General features: G+C 41.5%; 2 protein-coding genes and 1 non-coding gene across 4 annotated transcripts in view; all 3 read right to left on the reverse strand.

The window, feature by feature from the left end:
* The window catches only part of LOC149311416 (collectin-11), a 30,080-nt gene extending 29,406 nt beyond the window's left edge, over positions 1 to 674 (reverse strand). For both annotated transcript variants that reach the window (XM_089531016.1, XM_089531015.1), the window contains exon 1: positions 594 to 674. The gene's annotated coding sequence lies outside the window, so the exon portion shown is untranslated. The remainder of the gene's footprint in view (positions 1 to 593) is intronic.
* A 10,457-nt stretch (positions 675 to 11,131) lies between these two features.
* On the reverse strand, positions 11,132 to 20,335 carry LOC149311418 (small ribosomal subunit protein eS7). The gene is made up of 7 exons (XM_089531017.1): positions 20,301 to 20,335; positions 18,062 to 18,143; positions 17,477 to 17,548; positions 15,694 to 15,837; positions 15,148 to 15,212; positions 13,110 to 13,260; positions 11,132 to 11,248 (listed from the first exon to the last, which is right to left on the reverse strand). The coding sequence occupies exons 2-7, from the start codon at positions 18,134 to 18,136 to the stop codon at positions 11,171 to 11,173; spliced, it is 585 nt and encodes a 194-aa protein (XP_089387143.1). The 5' UTR covers positions 18,137 to 18,143; positions 20,301 to 20,335; the 3' UTR covers positions 11,132 to 11,170.
* LOC149311419 (small nucleolar RNA SNORA73 family) lies at positions 17,088 to 17,310 on the reverse strand. The gene has a single exon (XR_016281815.1). It is a non-coding gene; the product is annotated as a small nucleolar RNA SNORA73 family (small nucleolar RNA).
* Positions 20,336 to 20,638: the final 303 nt, after the last annotated feature.

Here is a 20,638-nt window from a genome sequence, read left to right on the forward strand (position 1 = left end):
TTTGTGCAGGAAACAAATTTTGCATACATTGAACCATCAGAAAACAAAGGTATCAGCCATCCATGTGCACAATTTTGGATTTTGAAGTATTTCGGATTTCCAGATAAGGGACACTGAACCTGCAGTATTTTGTAAAGCCACTGCAATGCTTGTGCTGTTTTAAAGATGACAGAACTAAAACTAGAAAACAGCCATATATTATTACCCTGGAAGAAGAAGGGGGGAAATCTGAAATCCATTTCTAAAGTTTAATATATTTTTAATTTTAAAAATAATGCATCATCCTTCAGTATCTGGTGAATTTTGCTTCAGGCAACAATGTGAGAGCGTGGAAATTTTGTACCACAATTCCCATGGTCACTGGTTGCATTGGTTGGGGATTCTGGGAGTTGCAGTCCCCCAAAGTAAAATTTCCAAGCTGAGTTTCAGTCCTGTTCTGAACAGTAAATCCTTGTACCCAACTTCCACATTTAAAAACCTTGCAGCTGCTAGTCACAGCTAAAGGTAGCTGTGACTAACAACTCACGATCCACTACGCAAGTCCCCAGCCTACCCTCTATCTGCTCTTCCAAAGTTTTTGAAGCATCACTTACCTTTATGATGGCTGGAAAAACAGACACTGTAGCACAACCTCTGTCTGAAGAGATGCCACACAAATGAGCCTCATTGCGACTATTTACAAAAGCCTGATGGTTTTTAATTTGAAGCGGACTTGTCTTCAGCATCCAGCGAATCAGGCCCAACAGTTGCAGAAGCGTTATCTATAAACAGCTTCCTGTTTGAAACAGCTCAGCTGTCCAGCCGGACAGTAATTAGGAACTAAATGTGTGGGAACTCTGCTGCAGCCCATGATGTAAGCTGCTTCTTTTGGCAAGGCACTTTTTGGGGAATGCAGAATGCCTCTCTGTTCACAACTCTCCTTCCCAGGAAGAGAATCCGGCTGTTAACTGTTTAAAGCTTGGCCTATTGCGGTAACATAAACAGGATCCCAGTAGATTCTAGTGACTATTATTATTATTATTATTAACCTTTATTTATGAAGTGCTGTAAATTTACACAGCGCTGTACATACAATCTTTTTAGTTAGACGGTTCCATGACTAGAGCAAAGGTACAGCTTTCTTGGTTTAACTTTCAGCTCAATTGATCAGAATTAACAGCACTTTCGGCAAAATTCCAATGCAACAGGGATACATCCTACGTCTCACACACTCCCAAGTGGTAAATTCATCTAGACCCTTCAACATTTAGCAGATGAGAAATGGGACATGCATGGTCAAGATGGCAAACATTATTAATAAAGAAGAACGCAGGACCTGGGATGAGCTGCAGCAGTTTGCTTTAGTCTGAGCTTACCAAGAAGGGCAAAATTCACCCCCCCCTCCTGTCTTCTCCCAACTACTGAGTTAACTGAGTGCAAGTTACTCTTGCACTTTGAACACAATTTGCAGCAATTGAAGTAAGCAAAGTACAAGAGAGGGAATGAGAGGATGAGAGAGAAACTGGGACATTTTAAAAGCAGCTGAGACAACAGAAGATTTATTGGGACTATCTCTGCCAAATCAGGATGGTTGGAGGGTATGTGATTCAGATCCCACTCAAGATGTTAACTATTCCTTCGCAAAGCAGTCCCAGAAGAAATGGTACAATTGAAAGATATAGCATAGTTCTCTCCTCTGTTTGGTTCACTACTCACAAGGACTTGGTATATGTGTGTGTGTGTGTGTGTTTTAATATGATCATAACAGACAACATTTGAACTGGTACAGCCCAGGACATTATCACTTTTGATTTTACTGTGTGTCTTCAAATCGACACCAACGTATGGTGACCCTATCATAGGATTTTTTTTCTTGGAAGCTTTATTCAGAGAAGCGTGGCCATTGCCTTCCTCTGAGGCTGAGAATGGGACTTGCTCGAGGTCATCCAGTCGATTTGCACCTCGATCTCCTGGAATCCTAGACTATCACTATACCATACTCACTGTGGCTGTTACCTTATCCTACCTGAAGAGTACTGACTCTTCTACAGATGTTTCAGGATTCATATAAGCAGACAGCTACAGCTCCATTAGAAATCAATTGTAGTTTATTGCATTACCTTTTCTCACTCTGGTACAGGGCTGTATCTATACTGCAGTTATAATAGTTTGATACTCCTTTGATTACCATAGCTGCATTCTATGAAATGCTGTGATTTGAAGTTTGGTGATGGAGTCATTATTCTCTAGCACACTCTTTTGAACCATAGAATCAGAGCTCTCCAGCAGAAAAGTCTAAGTACCTCATGAAATTCTAGGATTCTATAGGATGGAGCTGTAGCAATTATAATGGTATCAAAGCAGTAAAATTGTGTAGTGTGGATGCACCCCAAGTTGCATTGTCAAAGTGTTCTCTTACAGAATGGAATAGCTCAGTCATAGTATGCTTATACAGTCAGCCCTTCTTATACACGGATTTGTTATACACGGATTCAAGCATACACGGTTTGAAAATGTTCAAAAAAAGTATAAATTTCAATTATCAAACCTTGATTTTCCATTTTTTATAGGGGACACCATTTTGCTATGTCATTATATTCAATGGGACTTGAGCATACACGGATTTTGTTATACACGGGGGATCTTGGAACCAAACACCAGAGTATAACAAGGGTCCACTGTATCTCTGCCATTTGAAAGACAACAAAAGCTATTCTGCCATTTCCTACTTAACGGGAAGGAAAATGTATGAGTGAGAGAGAAGAGATGAAGCAGTAAATGGAGGAGGGTGGAAGCACAAGTAAAATACAATTACAGCTTGACACCTCATGCCCATATCCAAGCAACTGTATGATATGCAATCATAGAATCATAGAGTTGGAAGAGACCACAAGGGCCATCCAGTCCAACCCCCTGCCACATTCATGTTCATTTCTCTGAAGATGCCAACCACAGATGCTGGCAAAATGTCAGGAACAAATTTTTCTACATGGCCACATATCCTGAAAAAACCACAAAAAACTATGCCTGCCAGCAATGAAAGCCTTTGACTTCACATTCATGTACTCTCCCACAGTCATGACCTCATATGAAAACCATTGCTTCCTGCCACCAGAAAAAGGCAATATTGATATTGCCATACTCTTGATGGCACACTGCAAGGATATCCATGCTGCTTTCTCCAATAAAAACAGGGTGAACAGCAGAAGAGACAAATCAGCTGCAGTGCAAATCTTTGCCTTTTCACCTCACATTCTCCTCGGTCTCCTCCTCTTAAGAAGAGTATCACCAGGATGGTATTGAATACAGGCTAACTGAAGCTGTATCCTCACTGGAGAAATACTCCAGTTTGACAACACTTGAACTGTCATGGCTCAATCCTATGGAATTCTGGAACTGCACTTTTGTGAGACATTCAGCCTTCTCGGTCCGAGTGCTTGGGTGCTGAAACAAACTACAATTCCCAGAATTTCATAGCACTGTGCCTTGGCAGTTGAAGTAGTGTCTAACTGGATTATTTCTGCAGTGTGGCTGCAACCTGAGAAGGGGTCACACTAATTTACATACCTCCTTCCAATGCTAGAAAGAGGAGGAAGTGAAGTGATAGTCCAGGGACATCATACTTTGGATATTTATTGAACAAGTGTGTCAAAGGAATAGCATAATATGCTATGTGGTTTGACAAAGAATTGACCCATCAGTTTCAAAACCCTCAGTATGACTAAATCTGCATCCTAATCCATGGGATTTGAACTGAATAGACTGCAATCTGGTCACACATGATTCAGAGGAATTCAAAAGGGGGAACTGCATAAACTGCTGAAAAAGGATTTGTGTGTTTTACCGGAGTATCCGAACGTATCTATGAGGATGCACATTATTAAACATGTTGCATCCACCTGCTTTTCATGGATTCTCATGGTTGCACATTTTCAGCAGAGGGAGGGAGAATAGATGCAAATTTGCAAAGGAAAGTGAAGACAATTAAGCACTGATACAAATGTTTGAAAATTCACAATAATTTTCGTGATACATTTATGTGTTTCAGCCCCATGTTACTATCCCTCTCTCATAGGGGCAAAACAAATGTGTTATAGCATTCACTTACAAATGAACATTAAAATAACAAAAGTTGTCAAATTTAGTATGGCCACTAGAAAACATCATAGAGGAATAACGGTCAGTTAGGCTCTACTTTCATGCAATAATAAAACCTATTTTTTAAAATCATATCTGATCCTCAAAGCAATTAAAATGAGAAGAAAACACAGATTATCAGATCTTCATATGCACTTTACCATCACCCTTGGGAGGACTTAGACCAAGTGTATCTCTTTTCATCTTCCATGCAAAAGAATTTTTTAATACTACTACTGGGGCCACTATGGGGAAAATCCTATGAAAAGTGCCCTTGTATATCCCAGTGTGCTTATATGTGCGTCATGTGAATTATCTTGGGAGCTCTGGATTGTACTGAAAACTCTTGCTGTGGCCATCTAAAAATAAAGCATGAAATGTTTGGGGAAACTATTATTTGATCCCAGAACACCATTATTAGATCTGTAGATAAACATGAGTTTTAAGACAACTCTCCCCAACACACACACTTTGTTTCATCTCTCTCCTCTTAAACACAGTAAAATGAAAAGACTACACTACCATAACAGATGAACACAGATAAGATCCTTTCACATTACAAAGTTATACACTATGATTCCACTTTAACTGCTCTGGCAACATTGTGTGGAATTCTGGGATTTGCAGTTTAAAGAGAAATTCTTAGCTAGAAAGTTTCTCTAATACCTCATCACCAAACTACAAAGCCCAGAATCCCATAGGATCCAGCCATGACAGTTTAATAGAATTATAGTGTAATAATTGTTTAGTGTGAAAAGGCCCATGGTCTTTATAATTCACCTCACTATAATGAAACCACATATATTTGTTTGCAAAGGCATCATCATAGTACTTCATTTCAGGAAGAAGAAAAAGAGAGAGAAACAAAGAACCATTTTGTGGCACATTAAGGACTAATAAAACATTTATTATGGCATATATCTTGTAGTGGTTTGAGCATTGGATTATGACTCTGGAGACCAGGGTTCTAATACCAGTTTGGCTATGGAAACCCACTGTGTGACTTTGGGCAAGTCACTCTCTCTCAGGGCATTATCACACAGAGATAAGGACAGGATCATGCCTCCATCCTTATTCTGTCTTTGATTGCGATACCATTAAAGGCTTTCAGATCGCAGTGCTAATGTCCCGCCATTTGAAGTTGCATTGCATTAACGCAAACTCCTGATAATGCAAAATGCCAGGCAATTCTGCTTCAATGAAGGGATCTGTGCAACATCGTTTGAAAGTCTTTCATACAATCGTGGTCAAGAGCAGCCAGTATTTACTGGACCTACTCCCTTCCCCATATCGCCATCCCTTTTCCTTGTTTCAGCATCTTTATAGATTAGAAACTTGAGGACAGGGAATGGTCAAATTAACAAATTTGTAAACCATTCTGAGAGCCTTTTTGGCTAATGGGCAAGGTACAAATACTGTAAATAAATAAATAAAAGCAGATCACAAAGAGCCAGTGGACACTCAACACTAAGAAAAGATTCCGGAAAATGGCAACAGTCAAGAATTCTATCTTATGTTCAGAATGTGATAAGATTATTTTACTCCTCGGCTTTTGAAGACTGCACTGCAGTGTACCATCCATCAATGATATGTCAAGCCTAGGCCTAACTCTTCTCAGAAAACGGGAGTGGGAAAAAGAAAGCAAAGAACCCAAGATTTTCCAATGTACAGTGCACCCTTGTTATATGCCGGAGTTTGGTTCCAAGATCCCCCATGGATAACAAAATCCGTGGATGCTCAAGTCTCATTAAATATAATGACATAGCAAAATGGTGTCCCTTATAAAAATGGAAAATCAAGGCTTGATATTTGAAATTTATACTTTTTTTTGGAACATTTTCAAACCGTGGATGCTTGAATCCGTGTATAAAAAATCTGTGTATAAGAAGGGCCGACTGTAAATAGGAAATTAGGAAGTGTTGATAGGGCAGACAAAACATAGACCTGTTCTGTCATTCTTAATTTCTTAGGGGCATCTTTACTTGTTTGGGGTCTCCCCCTCCAATGTTTTGAAATCAAAATTGCTCCCGAAGTGATTTATGGTAGGGAGCCTTTGGTGTGCAGTGTGCCACTGCAGCCACATAAACATGATTTTTGAGATACACAACGGCCAAGGCATAGGACCACACAATAAGATTACTGAGACCTCCCATGTGCCAAGAATCAAATTACATACTAGATTCTTGATGTAGAGCCTAGTGATTTTATTAACAAGGTAGGGCCAAAGGACAACTATGTAAAGGGCTCCAGAGTTCTGCAAAATAGCAGAGTTCCCAGTAGATTTATTAAAAACTTCAGCAGATCTGAAACTTCTCACAATGCCATCATGAACTTTTTCATGTTTGATTTTATAGTATGAATTATTTTAGATTATGAATTATCCATTTTATAACTGGAGTGTTATGAAAACTATCAGCTTTATGAGGACCCTACCCTGAAAAAGATCTTTTTATTACAAAAATGTTTTTTTTACTGAAAAATGCATCTTGACAGTTCCCACTGAGAAAGCCTAAAAACACATCAGCAAGCTGAATTCAAAGAGTTTCTTTTGGCAATCGTTCTGGGAAAGATGACAAGTTCATGATGCATGTATCTTTCCTTTTCCATTTCAGATACCCAAACACTGAAGTTCTTTGATCACCCACTGTGGACAGAAAGGGGGAGGGGATACTGTATAAATTCCAGTCATTTCTGGTGATTCTATCACAGGGTTTTCTTAGAATTTGTTCAAAAGGGTTTGCCCTGACCTTCCTTTGAGGCTGAGAGTGTGTGACTTGCTCAAGGTCATCCAGAGGGTTTCCATGGCTCAGTGGGGAGTTGTAGTCCAATGCTCAAACCACTACAGCATGCTAGCTCTAGAGAGAAAAAAGACCAAACAATCATTTAACAATAAGCAAGACTCTAGTTAAAGTCCAAGGTTCTTTTATATTCTTAGAAGAGAGAACATTCCTGGAAAAAATAAAGCCTTAACAAAAACGAGAGGGAAAAAACAATTGTGGGGACTTTTGGGTAGAACTATAGCAATCCCAAGAGCCAGCATAGTGGTTTGAGCATTGGACTACAAGCTCTGGAGACCAAGATTCAATTCCCTGCTCAGCCATGGAAAACCACCACGTTACCTTGGGCAAGTCACACACTTTCTGTCCCAGCAAACCCTACCATAGGATCACTTGACAGGACACAACAGCAAGTCCCTTGGAGGCACTCCACATTCAAGACTAAGGCACACAGAATATTTAGTAAAGGCCCAAGAAACATGTGGAATGATTAACTACTAGTCCTGAAGCAATGTAGCAAGGTCCTACATACACAAAGGGTGAAACACTGGAAAATGTTAGAATCCATGGGAATCATCATTTTCCACCCCATTTGCCTTTTGCTCTATAACTGGGACTCAAATCAGCATAGAAAAAGTAAAACAGATTAAAAACAAAAATAACATTAAACAGCCCCTCAACGTCTGTTAGAGTAAGAAATTTTCTTCACTAGCTGATGAAAACATGTGGAAGAAGGCAGTCCAGTCTCTTTCTTAGTGACAGTCTAGAAGCAGCCACCAAACATGCTCTTCCATGTCCCTATCAGACATGCTTCTGAGGCAAGACTTAAAAATATGCCCTTTAGATAGCCTTGACCCAAAATATGTGAAGCTTTATTGGTCATAACCTACCCTTGTAATAAATAGCCAAAAACAGGCAAGTGAGTGGAGCTGTAGTGCCAAGGGAGTTTGGTGTTTTTCACAACCAATCCCAATCGTCTGGCTGCAGCTCTTTGGGTCTTCCAGCACCTGCCAAATGCAGCCTCACAATGTTGTTGTGTGCCTTCATTTTTTATGGCGACCTTAAGGTAAGCCTATCACAGGGTTTTCTCAGCAAGATTTCTCCAGAGTTTGCCTTTGCTTTCCTCTGAGAGAGTGATTTGCCAAGGTCACCTAGTGTGTTTGCTTGGCTGACCGGGCATTCAAACCCTGGTCTCCCAGAATCCTTGTCCAACGCTCATATCGCTCTACCATGCATCACTCTGGCCAAATCAGACACTGCAGGAATAGCAACAGCTAGTGAGCCACGTTGAAATGAGATGCTGGCTGACATTAAAGGCTAGGCTCAAGGCTGACTCTAAAACACCCCAAATGCAAAAGGCTGGACACCTATTCTCCACTCTGTCTTTTGAATCATCATGAGCACCTTGTTTCAATTTATTCAACCTGATCTAATCCATTCCTGATGGCAAACATTGCTTTACAACCAAAACAACTTCCTCAGATAAAATTAGATGAAAGAGAGAAATAGATGGGTGTCATCTAAATATTAAATACATCTAAATAAAAACTCTGAAAACCATTCAGCAGATTCAAGTATGTGTTAAAGAACATGAAGGGCAAAATGGACCCTTGTGGGACTGGTGCAGGCCAATGGCCAAAGCACTGAACGGTATTCCCAAGAGCCTTCCAAGAAAGGATGGAGCTAGCATAAAGCAGTGCCTTCAACCAGGACATCATGGTCAATCAAACTGAGTCACCCAGAAGTCTAGCAGAACCAAAAGGGATCCACTCACCCAGTTCTTGGTGTAGGTCATCCACCAAAACCATCTGTCCCATAACCAGTCCTGAAGGCACACTGAAATCCCGCTCACCTCTGTTCACACCCTCAGGAACTGGGCATACAGACAGAAGGGTTGTTACCTAGTATTAGTGAAATGTTGGCAATCCAACAATCTTTTTAAATATCCAAAATGTTTTCAACCTCTCAAGGTTACAATCTTGGCTACACTTTTAGAACTCATAATTCTAGAAGATTGCTGGGAAATTCTGAAAACACAAGGGATGAGTACTGCTGTTGACAAACATTTCAGACATGCATCATAAAAGACATGTACAATGAATTACATGCATGAAAGCAATAATTGTGCTTACTCCTTAAATAGTCATCTACCTCTCTGCACAATGTCACATAGCCAACTGGTTTTTGGCCTGAAGGAACTTTGAATACCAGATGGCAATGTTTCAAAAGCAGGAATCTGGCACTGAGTAAACAAAAAGCAAAGTGTCACTGGTATTCCAAAATTCTAGGATCAACCTTCGATAGTTCCTGGGAAACTGGCCATAAAAGAAAAACAGACAGTATATTGGTTTTCCAATTTCCCATTAGAATTAGTCCAGGAACATGTATCTAGTCACAAATAAGCTGCATGTACTAATGTTCAATACATTTGTGTAATGCAGAACTTGACAAGTGAATCGGTTTTATGCTGCATTTTTTAAAAATAATCTTGCATCAAGAGATGCAACTCCATGTAACTCCATGGGAAATCATTTAAAGTATTATAGAACAATCCATGTAAACTCAGAAATTCAATGGGGCTAAGTCCCAAATAAGTGGGTATGACTGCAGCCTAAACTGTTTTGGGGGCTCAATTCAAACATAGGTACAGTGGAGCCCTCCATATCAGTGAGGCTTTGGTTCTGGAGCCCCCTGCAGATGCCAAAAATTGCAGGTGATCACACCCCATATTTTTCAGTGACAGCGATGTATATGTACATACTTCCGCATACATGGCGATCTGCAGGTGGTCAATATCACAGATGAGATGCCCATTGATACAGCAGGCCCAGTGTATTTATTATTACATTATAATTACTATTCATGGATATGTCACAGGTCCAACAGAACGAGTGGCACACACATATCAATATCCTTCTGCAAAGATTTACATAGCACAATTGGCTACTATCAAAATTCATCAGAAGTGATGTGATGCAGCAAAGTCCCTAGTCATCCTTGCAGTTCACCAGGCAGTTTTGGCAAGTCATCATCTCTTGATTTCAAGACTTCTGACTCAAGGTTGTTGGCACACTTTATACCTTGAGAACTGTAACCAAAGAAAGTGCTTTCTCTTTCATCAAATTAACTAAAGCAGCAATCTTCATGCTAGTGTTTCTGAACAATTCATTTCCCATTACACTGCTGAAACTACTAAAGACTAAAACTACATTCATAATAAGAAAACTAACTAGCAACAGCTGAATTGCTTTCAGAAATACTGGTGGGGAAGCCTCAATGGCTATATAGCCTAAGTACCGTGAAGGCTGACCAGATCCTGTCTGATCTTGGAAGCTAAGCAGCCTGTGGAGCAGGATCAACCCTGGTTAGTACTTGGATGGGAGACCGATACTACCAGGTGCTGTAAACTATGGGGCTGTACAGACAGCCTGGAAGGGGCGGCATGTAGCCGCCTGTTTTAGCTAGATTGGGGCTGCGGCTACCACACGCTGCGGTCCCAATCTGCCCTTTGCAGGGCACAAAAAGGAGCAGCAAAAAGCATCTGTTCACAGCGCCGGAGGAGCACTGTGACGGAGATGTTACACCCTGACTTTGCCCCCAAGCTGGCCCAAACAGCCCCAATATTTCAAAGGAAGGAACTAGCCAAACCACTTCTAAGAAAGCGCTATGGCATCCACGGGATCTCCATAAGCTGACAAGCAACATGAAGGCACAAACACACAATTGACTAGAGGTGAAGAATATGATAAGATTCTAGACAAATGTTAAATTCAAATCCTTTTTATTCCCTTTTTCCAAAATTGAAACCCCAATGTTTTGCATGTGTCTTAACTCCATATAGCTAAGTGATGACTGCAATAGCGATAACTATTTAAAAAAGAAAAAAGAAAAAAACTGTACAGGGTCTTGTGACACCTTGCTGTCACAGTTGTTAACCCTTTCTCCCACTTTGGGAAACAAACTGAAAGGCAGATTTGCAATGCTTTTAAGAATCTATTTAGACTCACTACCAGCTAACAACTCAGAATTTTTTAATCTAGCTTTAGGGAAGTGCTTATACACTTATTCCACTGTACACAGATCATACCACAGAAGTAATGGTCTTCATGAAATTTAAGTTACCTACCTTGGGCTACTGTAAATCTGGGACCTTTACTTTCAACAGCCAAACACTACATGTAAGCATTCAACATTCTCATAGTGGTTTAATTAACAAAGAAGACATTACTTGCAAGATATATGAACAATTAACTTTTATTCAGTCATTATTTTGCACTTTACAGCTGAAATTCTGGAAACTCAAACACAACATCTTTGCCTGTGAGTTTCTTGTAGACACCAGAAAATGTTTCTACCTGTAAAGAGAAATAGAAATCAATGAAGTGATACCAATAGGAAAACAGTAACAGCAGTTCTTCTAGTACAAATATTACATTGTCATTCAAAACCGTGTCATGTGTCTATAAATGAAATGACCAATATCACTGTCTGCAATGTTATGTTCTAGTATTCATATTAATAACTGGAAATGGCCATTTTATGTTAACCACAGTGTGCATGTTAATAGGAAAAGCACAAATGTAATTTGGCTTGTAATAGCAGATGATGAAAATAGATGGAAGAATGGACTATTGCAGCCATAAAACACAAGCCGTGACTCCTGAAGTCTTGCTTGCCACGAACCCTTTAAGCAGAGCTGGGCAAGCAATGCAGATGGCCAGGGCGCACACTTAGAAACAGGCAACTCTAACCCCAAAATGTATCTTCAAATCTGGAACACTAAGAGCTACATTCTCATTAAAAACAAAAGAACTTTTAAATTAAGGGGCCAACAGCCTCAGGACTTGGACTAGCAGTACAGTTAAAGGAGGAAGTTGCAAACCATGATCACATGTACCTTCTACCCTAGGATTTCTCAAACTGTGGGGTGTGATCCTTGGGAAGGGACAAGATAGTTGCTCAAGGCAGGGCAGATATAAGAAATTGCCCAGCCCTGCCATGACTGCTGCAGAAATCTCCTTTAGTGTCATTCTCCTCTGTAGAGGAGAAGGAAAAGGACACTAAAGGAGATTTATGCAACAGCTGAAGCAAGGCTGGGGTGGGGTCAGCAACAGCTTGCCCTCATCCCTTTCTCTGCCTTTTCCCACCTTGGCACCTCAATGCCTCCCCGACTCCTAGAACACAGCCACCACACCTCCATTGTTAGTCTAAAAGCCTTCCCCCCTGCTCCTCCTAGAATGGTGGTGCTATTGCAGAAATCTCTTTCAGTGTCATCTCCTTGTGAAGGGGAAGGCTTGTAGGCCAGTGAAGGTGATAAGCAACAGCATGGGAGAAAGGCTGAGGCACTATGTTGCCAAAAAGGGAAATGAAGATAGAGGCATCTCCTCTGCATTGTTTTCTCCTGTTCAGTCAATGTATAAGTATTATTATAAAACAAACAGTACTTGTTTGGAAAGAGAAATGCTTTTTAATCAGTGTAAAAAAACACAAAAATTATTGTTCCAACAGCTGTGCTGGCAGCAAGGAAAAACCTATGGCCTCCATCACTACATGGAGGCAGTATGATGAAAATTACTTGTCTCTGAGTAATGTGTAATTATAAAATGTTATATACATAAATGTGCAAATGAAAACACACACACTAAACAAACAAAATATTTGTATTCATGTACTAGTCAAGTGAGGCAACATCCACATATACAAATAAAGGAGGTCAAAAAGATTAAAAAAAGAGAGAACTGCTCATTTGTAGCCCATTTCTAACATTTTATTCCACAACTTTTAGTGGATGTTGCCACCTTTCACATGGCTTTGATGGGCACACTATTTCAATACACTAGCAAGCCAGATGCACAACATGGTAGTTAACTATGTTAATCTTCATAGGGATGCTTGCCATTCCAAATTTACAACAGGATCAGCACAAAAGCAGCAATAGTACTTCTAAATATCCATAAAAGCATATAGTCTTCTCTGGTTTTATCTCCAGGTTCTAGCTACCCAAAAAGGCAACAGCGGCAAGCATCCCATCAAACATATCCAATACAGTTTGAGGACTGGAGCAGCCAGAATGCACTTAAGTCTGTGCTAATCATTTACGAAGACCTGACTATTAATTCGGCCTGCTCAGTCAAGTGAAGTGTTGGATCCTTCATTGAACCAATCTCTATAAAGCATGCCTCAATAAAGGTAATGTTGCTCCCAACTGTTTCCTACCTTGTGTTCAACATTATTCTGTTGTGCTTTGTCTAAGTGGACCTTTATGAGTCGGCTGCCATCCAGTTTTACGCGGATTCTCTTGCCCACAATTTCACTGGGGAAAACCAGGTCTTCAAGAATGGCATCATGCACTGCAGTAAGTGTACGGCTACACAGAAACATAGTACAGATTTCAAATATTTTTTACTAATAACAACTGTCTTCATCTTCTACTGAAGAAAACCTTTAGATTAACTAAGCCTTCATGGCACAGTGGTTAAATGCAGGTACTGCAGCCATTCACAGCCACAAGGTTGTGAGTTCGATCCGAGGCAGGGCTTCAGGATACATTTAGTCTTCCATCCTTTTGTAGGTCAGTAAAACGAGTACACAGCTTGTTGGAGGCAATTGGCTTACACACTGCAAACTGCTTAGGGAGTCCTAGTTCAATGATAAGCAGTATAGAAATTAACTGACCAAACAAAACACCACAGAAAGGGCTCCAGGATACCCACCTCCCCCTCCCTTTTTCTTTATCTTTAAGTTATATCCCACCCCACCCCATCACTCCAAGGTGCTCAAGGCAATATATATGACTCCCCGCTCCACTGCTTCATCTTAACAACCCTGTATATACAGTAGGAAAGGCTGAGAGAGTGACTGGCCATCCCAGTAAACTACATGGGTCAGTGGAGACATAAGTCTGAACTTCCCATGTCCCAGTTCAATTCCCTAAGCACTACGTACTGCATTATCCATTCTCTTACAGAGAAAAACATTCAATATGGCAGTTTGATAACAATTTTCTCTTTCAGAAGGAACATATCTACATGTGCAGTGCCCAGAAATGGTTACTAAACAAAAAGCTGAAAACTGAATAGTCAAGCTATAAAGCCAAAGCTGATAATAATGCCAACTATACTTTTATTACCTGCTTCTTAAAATACAGCACAGTAAAACCAGTCCTCTTTGGAGGACAGAACTTATAACATAACAAGCTAAATTCTAGGATGAGAATCGATATACAGTCGTCCTTCCCGATTCACAGGGGGATCTGTTCTGGACCTGCCACGAATCCAGAAAAACGCAAATACCTGAGTCCCCATTAGTCACAATGGCGGCGCGGTCCCTGCGCACCATTTTATCCCTCCCCGCTTGGTGTCCATGAAGGAGTGAGACTGTGGACTCCAAGTCCGCGAACTGGGAAGGACGAGTGTGGTCATATTCACATAGCTGTATGCCAAAGTTGCAGAACTCTGGTTTACTGTTATTGGAGGACCTAAACTAGCTAGAAATTGGAAGTATGAAAGTGCTGTCTAAACCAGGATTCCTGACGTCTTGTCTCTAAACCAGCCAGGATTCATAAACCAAGAGGAAACCCCCCCTTTTTTTTGGATGTTCAATAAAAAGAGCTATGTGTTTGGTACATTTGGTATTGCAACTAGAGAAGATCAAAGGACACTATATAACACACTCTCTACACAAATCCTAAACATGTAAATAGCCACAGTACTCATTTTGCCCCTGTCCCTCAGCTTTTGCCCCTGTCCCTCAGCTTAACATGGGTAAGAAATTTGGTAAGTCAGTATTACATAACAAGCTACGTGTGAGACAGTAAACACAAATAGAAAGTTAAAAATGGTCTTCCCTAATGGCTTAGTAAAATACTACCATAGCAGCAGCTGCTGCAAATACAGGCTACACAAACTCAAAGGAAATCAGTTTGCTCAAGTGTCCAGGTCTACATCTCACAGATCTGAGAAAACAAATAATTTCTAAATAGTTTTGGGAGCACACCAGTATTGATACTTGTCAAAAAGCGATCATTCAAGAGCTCCATCACTGAACTGAGGATCTATCCATGATTGCTATTTGACAAGTATCAATGAATCAACAGCCAGATGAAGTTAGTATATTTGCTAGTCAGTGTTTCTGTAACATCAGATCTTTAAGCATCTATGCCCATGGAATGGAAAGAACTAGCATACGATTCTAACATGTACTTAAGCGTTTCTGTGTCATATCAAGAAACCAAATAATAGAACTTTGAACTGACCTTCTGGGACGCTTTTGCTTGTTTTTTGTGCGGCTTTTTCTTGTGGGCTTTGGCAAAATTCTTCGCTTTTAAAAGAAAAGAGTGAAACATATTAAAATACTTAACTTCTCGTGGGCCTAAAATAAAAATAAGGCAATTTAAAAATATTTTTATCAGATTTGTATCCCTCTTGCACCTCCTGACAGCAGCTAACAATATATCAAATAAAACAAGTATAGTTAAATATAGAATACATTAAAATGCAGATTAAAGCAGTGTTTTATCACAATCTGTCTCAACAAAAAGCAATGTGACTGCAGACCGAAGGGCATTTGGAAAGGCACCAGACTGGAGTAGCATAGCCTGAAGGCAGCTACTAAAAAGCTCTATGTACGACAAATATGCTTAGCATGAGGACCAAACAGAACAGTACTTCTGACCAGATAAGCATGCATGGAACTACAGCCATGTTACCGTTTCACACAGCTTGCACAAGGAGATAACTGTTCTACATCTGTGAATGTTGAGCATGTATGTGTTCTATAGGAATGACAAGCTGCCACCTACCTGGGCAATGAACACCACATGCTTCCCACTGAATTTTTTTTCCAGTTCTCGAACTAGCCGCACCTGGATCTTCTGAAAGGATTTCAGCTGAGGGACTGGTACAAATATGATGATGGCTTTTCTACCGCCACCCACTTCAATTTCCTAAGGAAAAAAAGAATTGGGAAGTGCTTAGTTTCAGATTTTAAGAGTTACTGCAAATGCTAGTCTGTGGTCCAGAACACACTGCATAAATAATCCAGTTTGAGACCACTTTAACTGCCCTGGTTCAGTGCTAGGGAATCCTGAGGATTTTGGTTTATTGTGGCACCAGAGCTTTCCTACAGAGAAGGCTTGGGCGGGTTATAAGCCGCCGCTTTGAGGCGGTCTGCCGCCGCCGCCATTTGCTCCGTGCGGGAGCCACAGCAGCCACACCGCGCGGCTTCCGCACGGACCGAAAAAGAAGCTCCAAAATGGAGCTTCTTTAAGCGGCGCCTCTGTGACATCGCAAGGTGCCAGGGGCGCATTCGCAACGTCACAGACGCCGCGACACGTTCGGACGCACAGCGTCCGATACGTAAAGATGGCGCTGGCCATGTGGAACGGCCGGCGCCATATTGTACGGACAGAGTCCGTATTAGAGCCAGGGGCGTCTAGAAGAGATGCCCCTTTTTTAAAGTGGGACATCCTGCGGACGTCCCAAGTGGCTGTTTGTAACCTGCCTAAATGTTTCATAAAACTACAGTTCCCAGAAGTCCTAGCACGGAGCCAGAGCAGTTAAAGACGTCTCAAACTGGATTATTTCTGCAGTGTGTTTCGGATCTATATTATTTCCACCAGCAGGTAGCTCCTTCTCAACTTCCGTCTTTAGCAGAATTCATCTCCATGGTCTGCTACATGATCATTCAACTCCGACCTTCTGCTCTAATAATGAACTACAGGTACTCTGTTTCTTGGGTATTTAACTAATTTAGACTTCAAGTCATTTTCATTCCCCCTGCCCCAATATTTGGCAGTCTGTACGGTATCTGGAAGGCTTCAGAGGCAGACGTTTGGTCCCTAAATCTACTACAGTTGCCCATTTTGTCATAGCACTTTGGAATACCAACCATTTAATTGGTCAAATCCAGCTAGATTGAGGCATGGACCAATAGAAACAATCAAGTTATTTTGTGCACCATTTTTATCATTTTATTACATGAAGTGGTCTAAATATCAATACTGTTTATAGTCAATACATTTCTAAGTACGTGTACCTGGAAACACCCTAGTCTTTAAGATCTTTCTTCTAAACGCCTACAAGCATCAAGAACGTATTAAGGCTGGGTGGTATACATACATTAGCAGTTTCCACATAAATACAAATAATTAAATAAAAGTATGTAATTCATTAAACTGAGCAGCTGAGTTTGATTGTATGTGCCCTGCATGGTTTGTCTTCTCAGCAACCAGAAATACTGAGAAGTTATAGGAATATACAGGACGCCTCCCCTCAACAGCCTTTTCAGCCGGAAGGGAAAACTTGCTCTCCAACATTGTGGAATGGGACTATACATCATTGCCCCTAATGGAGCTAAGTTCCCATACGCCACTTAGGCAGAGCCAAGTGAGAGCAACCTCACTGGATGCCCATGTTGGGCTTTATTTCACACTGCAGCAGTGTAAGTACCTGTCTGCTAAAATGACTTTTTAAGAGAAACATCATGTATTATACATGAGCTCAAACACCAAAACGGATGCAACACTGTGCATCCTCCAAAGCCAAGTACAATCTGCACCAGAGGGAAGCATGTGTTTAAGCTACCTTTGCTGCTGTGATATTAAGTTCCCTCAGCTGAGCCTTTAGGTCAGAATTCATCTCCAACTCCAAGAGAGCCTTGAGAAAATAAAGGAAAAAGAAAATTATATTACTTTAAACAAAGCAGTGTTAAAGGCAAGTCACTGCCTTATCGCCATAAGCACAATTTTAGTAGAAAAGATGGATAAAATATACAATTATTATTATAATAATAATTAATAAAACAACCAAGTAACCGCAATTGCACTTGGCCATGAAAAGTATTTAAGTGGAATAATACTGAATCTCTAAGTTATTCTGATCAGCATATTAACTGCCACTACATATTCAGCAGGTTCAACTATGAGAGCTTTCCCAAATTTGGTGCTTTCAGAATCCTCTGGAATAAAACTCTTGTGCACCACAACCTGAAATTACCCTAATTACAGCTGAAATGCACAAGAAAACTAAATGTTCCTATTTCAGTCTAAACACTGTTGAGACAGTGCTGTGGAAACATTAAAGTGGCAGTCCCTAAACAGTTTACTTGTGGACCATGATTATTGACTGCAAGCAAAGAAGGCAACATGGTCAGCTGAAAGGTGTACATACCTGGGAGATGCCAGACTCAAATTCATCTGGCTTTTCGCCATTGGGCTTCACAATCTTTGCGCTGGAACTAAACATGGCCTTTCTGCATTCAAAATGGGACAAAGTATTCAGAGGATTGTTAGAACGATTTCTCCTACAACGATGGGAGAGCACAAGTAAGATGGCAGGAGAAGACTTACAACGGCCTGTTACAGACTGCCAAAATAAAGCTGCTTCAGGTCTCTTTGGAAGTATGCTGTTTAAATGATGCATGGGTCCTAAGAGTCCGGAGGTCGCTCCAAAGCCACACTCCATTCCTAAGCACTGGAGTGCGGCTTTGGTGCAGCTTCCGGATTTTTAGGACACATGCATCATTTAAACAGCATACCTCCAAAGAGACCTGAAGCAGCTTTATTTTGGCAGTCTGTAACAGGCCAACAGTTTTGATTTAGATATGCATACTAAATAACATATAAACCATGCAGTATGAATTCAAACCTAGTTCTAAAACCAGTATCTCAATGAGGCAACAAGTTTACTAGATAGGAAAAAGCAACATACTGTTTTTAATTGCAGCTTCCACATCTATAAGCAATGACAGTAACTGTACCTACCAAGGCTGTATAGTCCCATAAACAACAAGGGTCCAAAACACACTGCAGAAATAGTCCAGTCTGAGACTGCCTTAACTGCCCTGGCTCAGTGCTAGGGAATCCTGGGAATTGTAGTTTATTGTGGCATCAGAGCTTTCTGACAGAGAAAGCTAAATGTCTTAGAAAACTAGTTCCCAGGATTCCCAAGCATTGGTTCAATTGAATGGGAAACAACCTGAAGGCACACAACAAGAACAACAACAACAAGGCAAGCCTATCATGGGGCTTTCTTGGCACAATTTGTGCAGAGGAGGTTTGCCATTGCCTTCCCCTGAGGCTGAGAGAGTGTGACTCGCCCAGGGTCCCCCAGTGGGTTTCATGATACCTAGTGCAGCGGTTCTCAACCTGTGGGTCACGACCCGTTCACAGGGACTGCTTAAGACCATCGGAAAACACTTAGCAGAACATTTTATGGTTGGGGGTCACTACAAAATGAGGAACTGTATTAAAAGGCTGCGGCATTAGGAAGACTGAGCACCACTGCCCTAGTGTTTCAATCAAAAGGCTGCTGGTGCCTCATCCTCCACTCCATAAACCATGTTACACACACTGCTGAAGTTGACTACATTTCCCATCAACCATGTGCTGCACCACTGGTGCAAGAGAAGCCATTTCATCTGTAGAGAAGAAGCTGCATCCACACTGCAGAAGTAATCTGGTCTGGCACCACTTTAACTGGCCATTAACTGCACATGAGCCAACAAAAATGGCAAACACTATCTGGGGCCCAAAACACACTGCAGAAATCATCCAATTTGAGACCGCTTTAACTGCCATGGCCCAATGCTTTGTAGTTTTGTGCGTGTGAAACAACAGAGCCAGCATGGCCTAGGTTTGAGTGACTCTGGAGACCAGGGCTCAAATCCCAGCCCAGGCATGGAAACCCACTGGGTGACCTTGGGTGAGTCACACTCTCTCAGCCTCAGCCTCAAGGGAAGGTCATGGCAAAAGCTCCTCTGAACAAATCTTGCTATCAAATAGGGTCGCCATAATACAGAGACATTTAGCCAGGACGTACTAAAACAAATGACAGTACTTGCTCATGGGGAACCTCTATCACTGGGAACGACTTGCCCATAGAGAAACACTGGGGGATACTTGCCCATAGAGGACCATTGGATAATACTTGCCCATAGGAAAATACTGGTGAATGTTTGCCATAGGGAATCATTGGTGAATACTGGCCCATAGGGAAATACTGGCGAAGTATTCAATGTTTCCCTATGGGCAAATACTGTCATTTTAGTACGTCTTCACTTAACCTCCTTCTGTCAAGAGCTCTGGGCCCAAAAAGAACTACAGTTCCCAGAATCCCACAGCACCGAGCCATGGAAATTAGAGCGGTGTCAGGCTGGATTGTTTCTGCAGTGTGGAGGCCGGGCAAATAAGGGAGAGAACCAGTCCCCTTTCCGCCGTGGGAACCACACAACCAGGGTCCGGATCCCGGTCCCCGGCTGCCATCCGACACTGAGGAGCGGCTAATCGGGCGCATCCCGGGTCCCTCGGTCCAGAGAGGCCTCGTTTCCTCAGCTGGGCTCGGTATCACCGGGCTTCTTTCGGAAAAACGACCCCCGGGCCGCCACTAGGCCCAGGCCGGCGGCACCTACCTCTCTCAGCGCCGGCCCAAGGAAGAGGGAGAGTTCTCGCGAGAGCACCCCAAGATCCCGCTCGGCGCGGAGGAAAAGAACGCGATACTTCCCACTTCTCGTTTGGAAGCCCAGAGGAAAGAATACTTCCGCCCGGCGGCTGGGGAAATACCGCGAGAACGCCCACTTCTCGTTTTGGAAGCTAGAGTACTTCCGCCCGGTTCATGCTCACTGCAGAGAGGAGTGAAAAGTCCTGGCAGAAAACAGCTTCATTTCTCTGACTCCCTTTTTTAAGGCCTTTGTCTCCTTGAAACGAAGAAAGGGGGGATTATTTTGCATATATATATATATATGTATAT

The sequence above is a fragment of the Sceloporus occidentalis genome, unplaced genomic scaffold, assembly GCF_023333645.1.
Source record: "Sceloporus occidentalis isolate IW3139 unplaced genomic scaffold, rSceOcc1.0.p SCAF_6, whole genome shotgun sequence".
NCBI classification, from domain to species: domain Eukaryota; kingdom Metazoa; phylum Chordata; class Lepidosauria; order Squamata; family Phrynosomatidae; genus Sceloporus; species Sceloporus occidentalis.

Bases quoted from the DNA above. Each gene is read 5' to 3' on its own strand.
- LOC149311418 (XM_089531017.1), bottom strand. From the start codon at position 18,136: ATGTTTAGTTCCAGCGCAAAGATTGTGAAGCCCAATGGCGAAAAGCCA. The intron at 17,549-18,061 runs GTATGTACACCT...TATTTTCTCAAG, and splicing joins TTGAGTCTGGCATCTCCCAG to GCTCTCTTGGAGTTGGAGAT. The intron at 15,838-17,476 runs GTAGCTTAAACA...TTTTTTCCTTAG, and splicing joins TTAATATCACAGCAGCAAAG to GAAATTGAAGTGGGTGGCGG.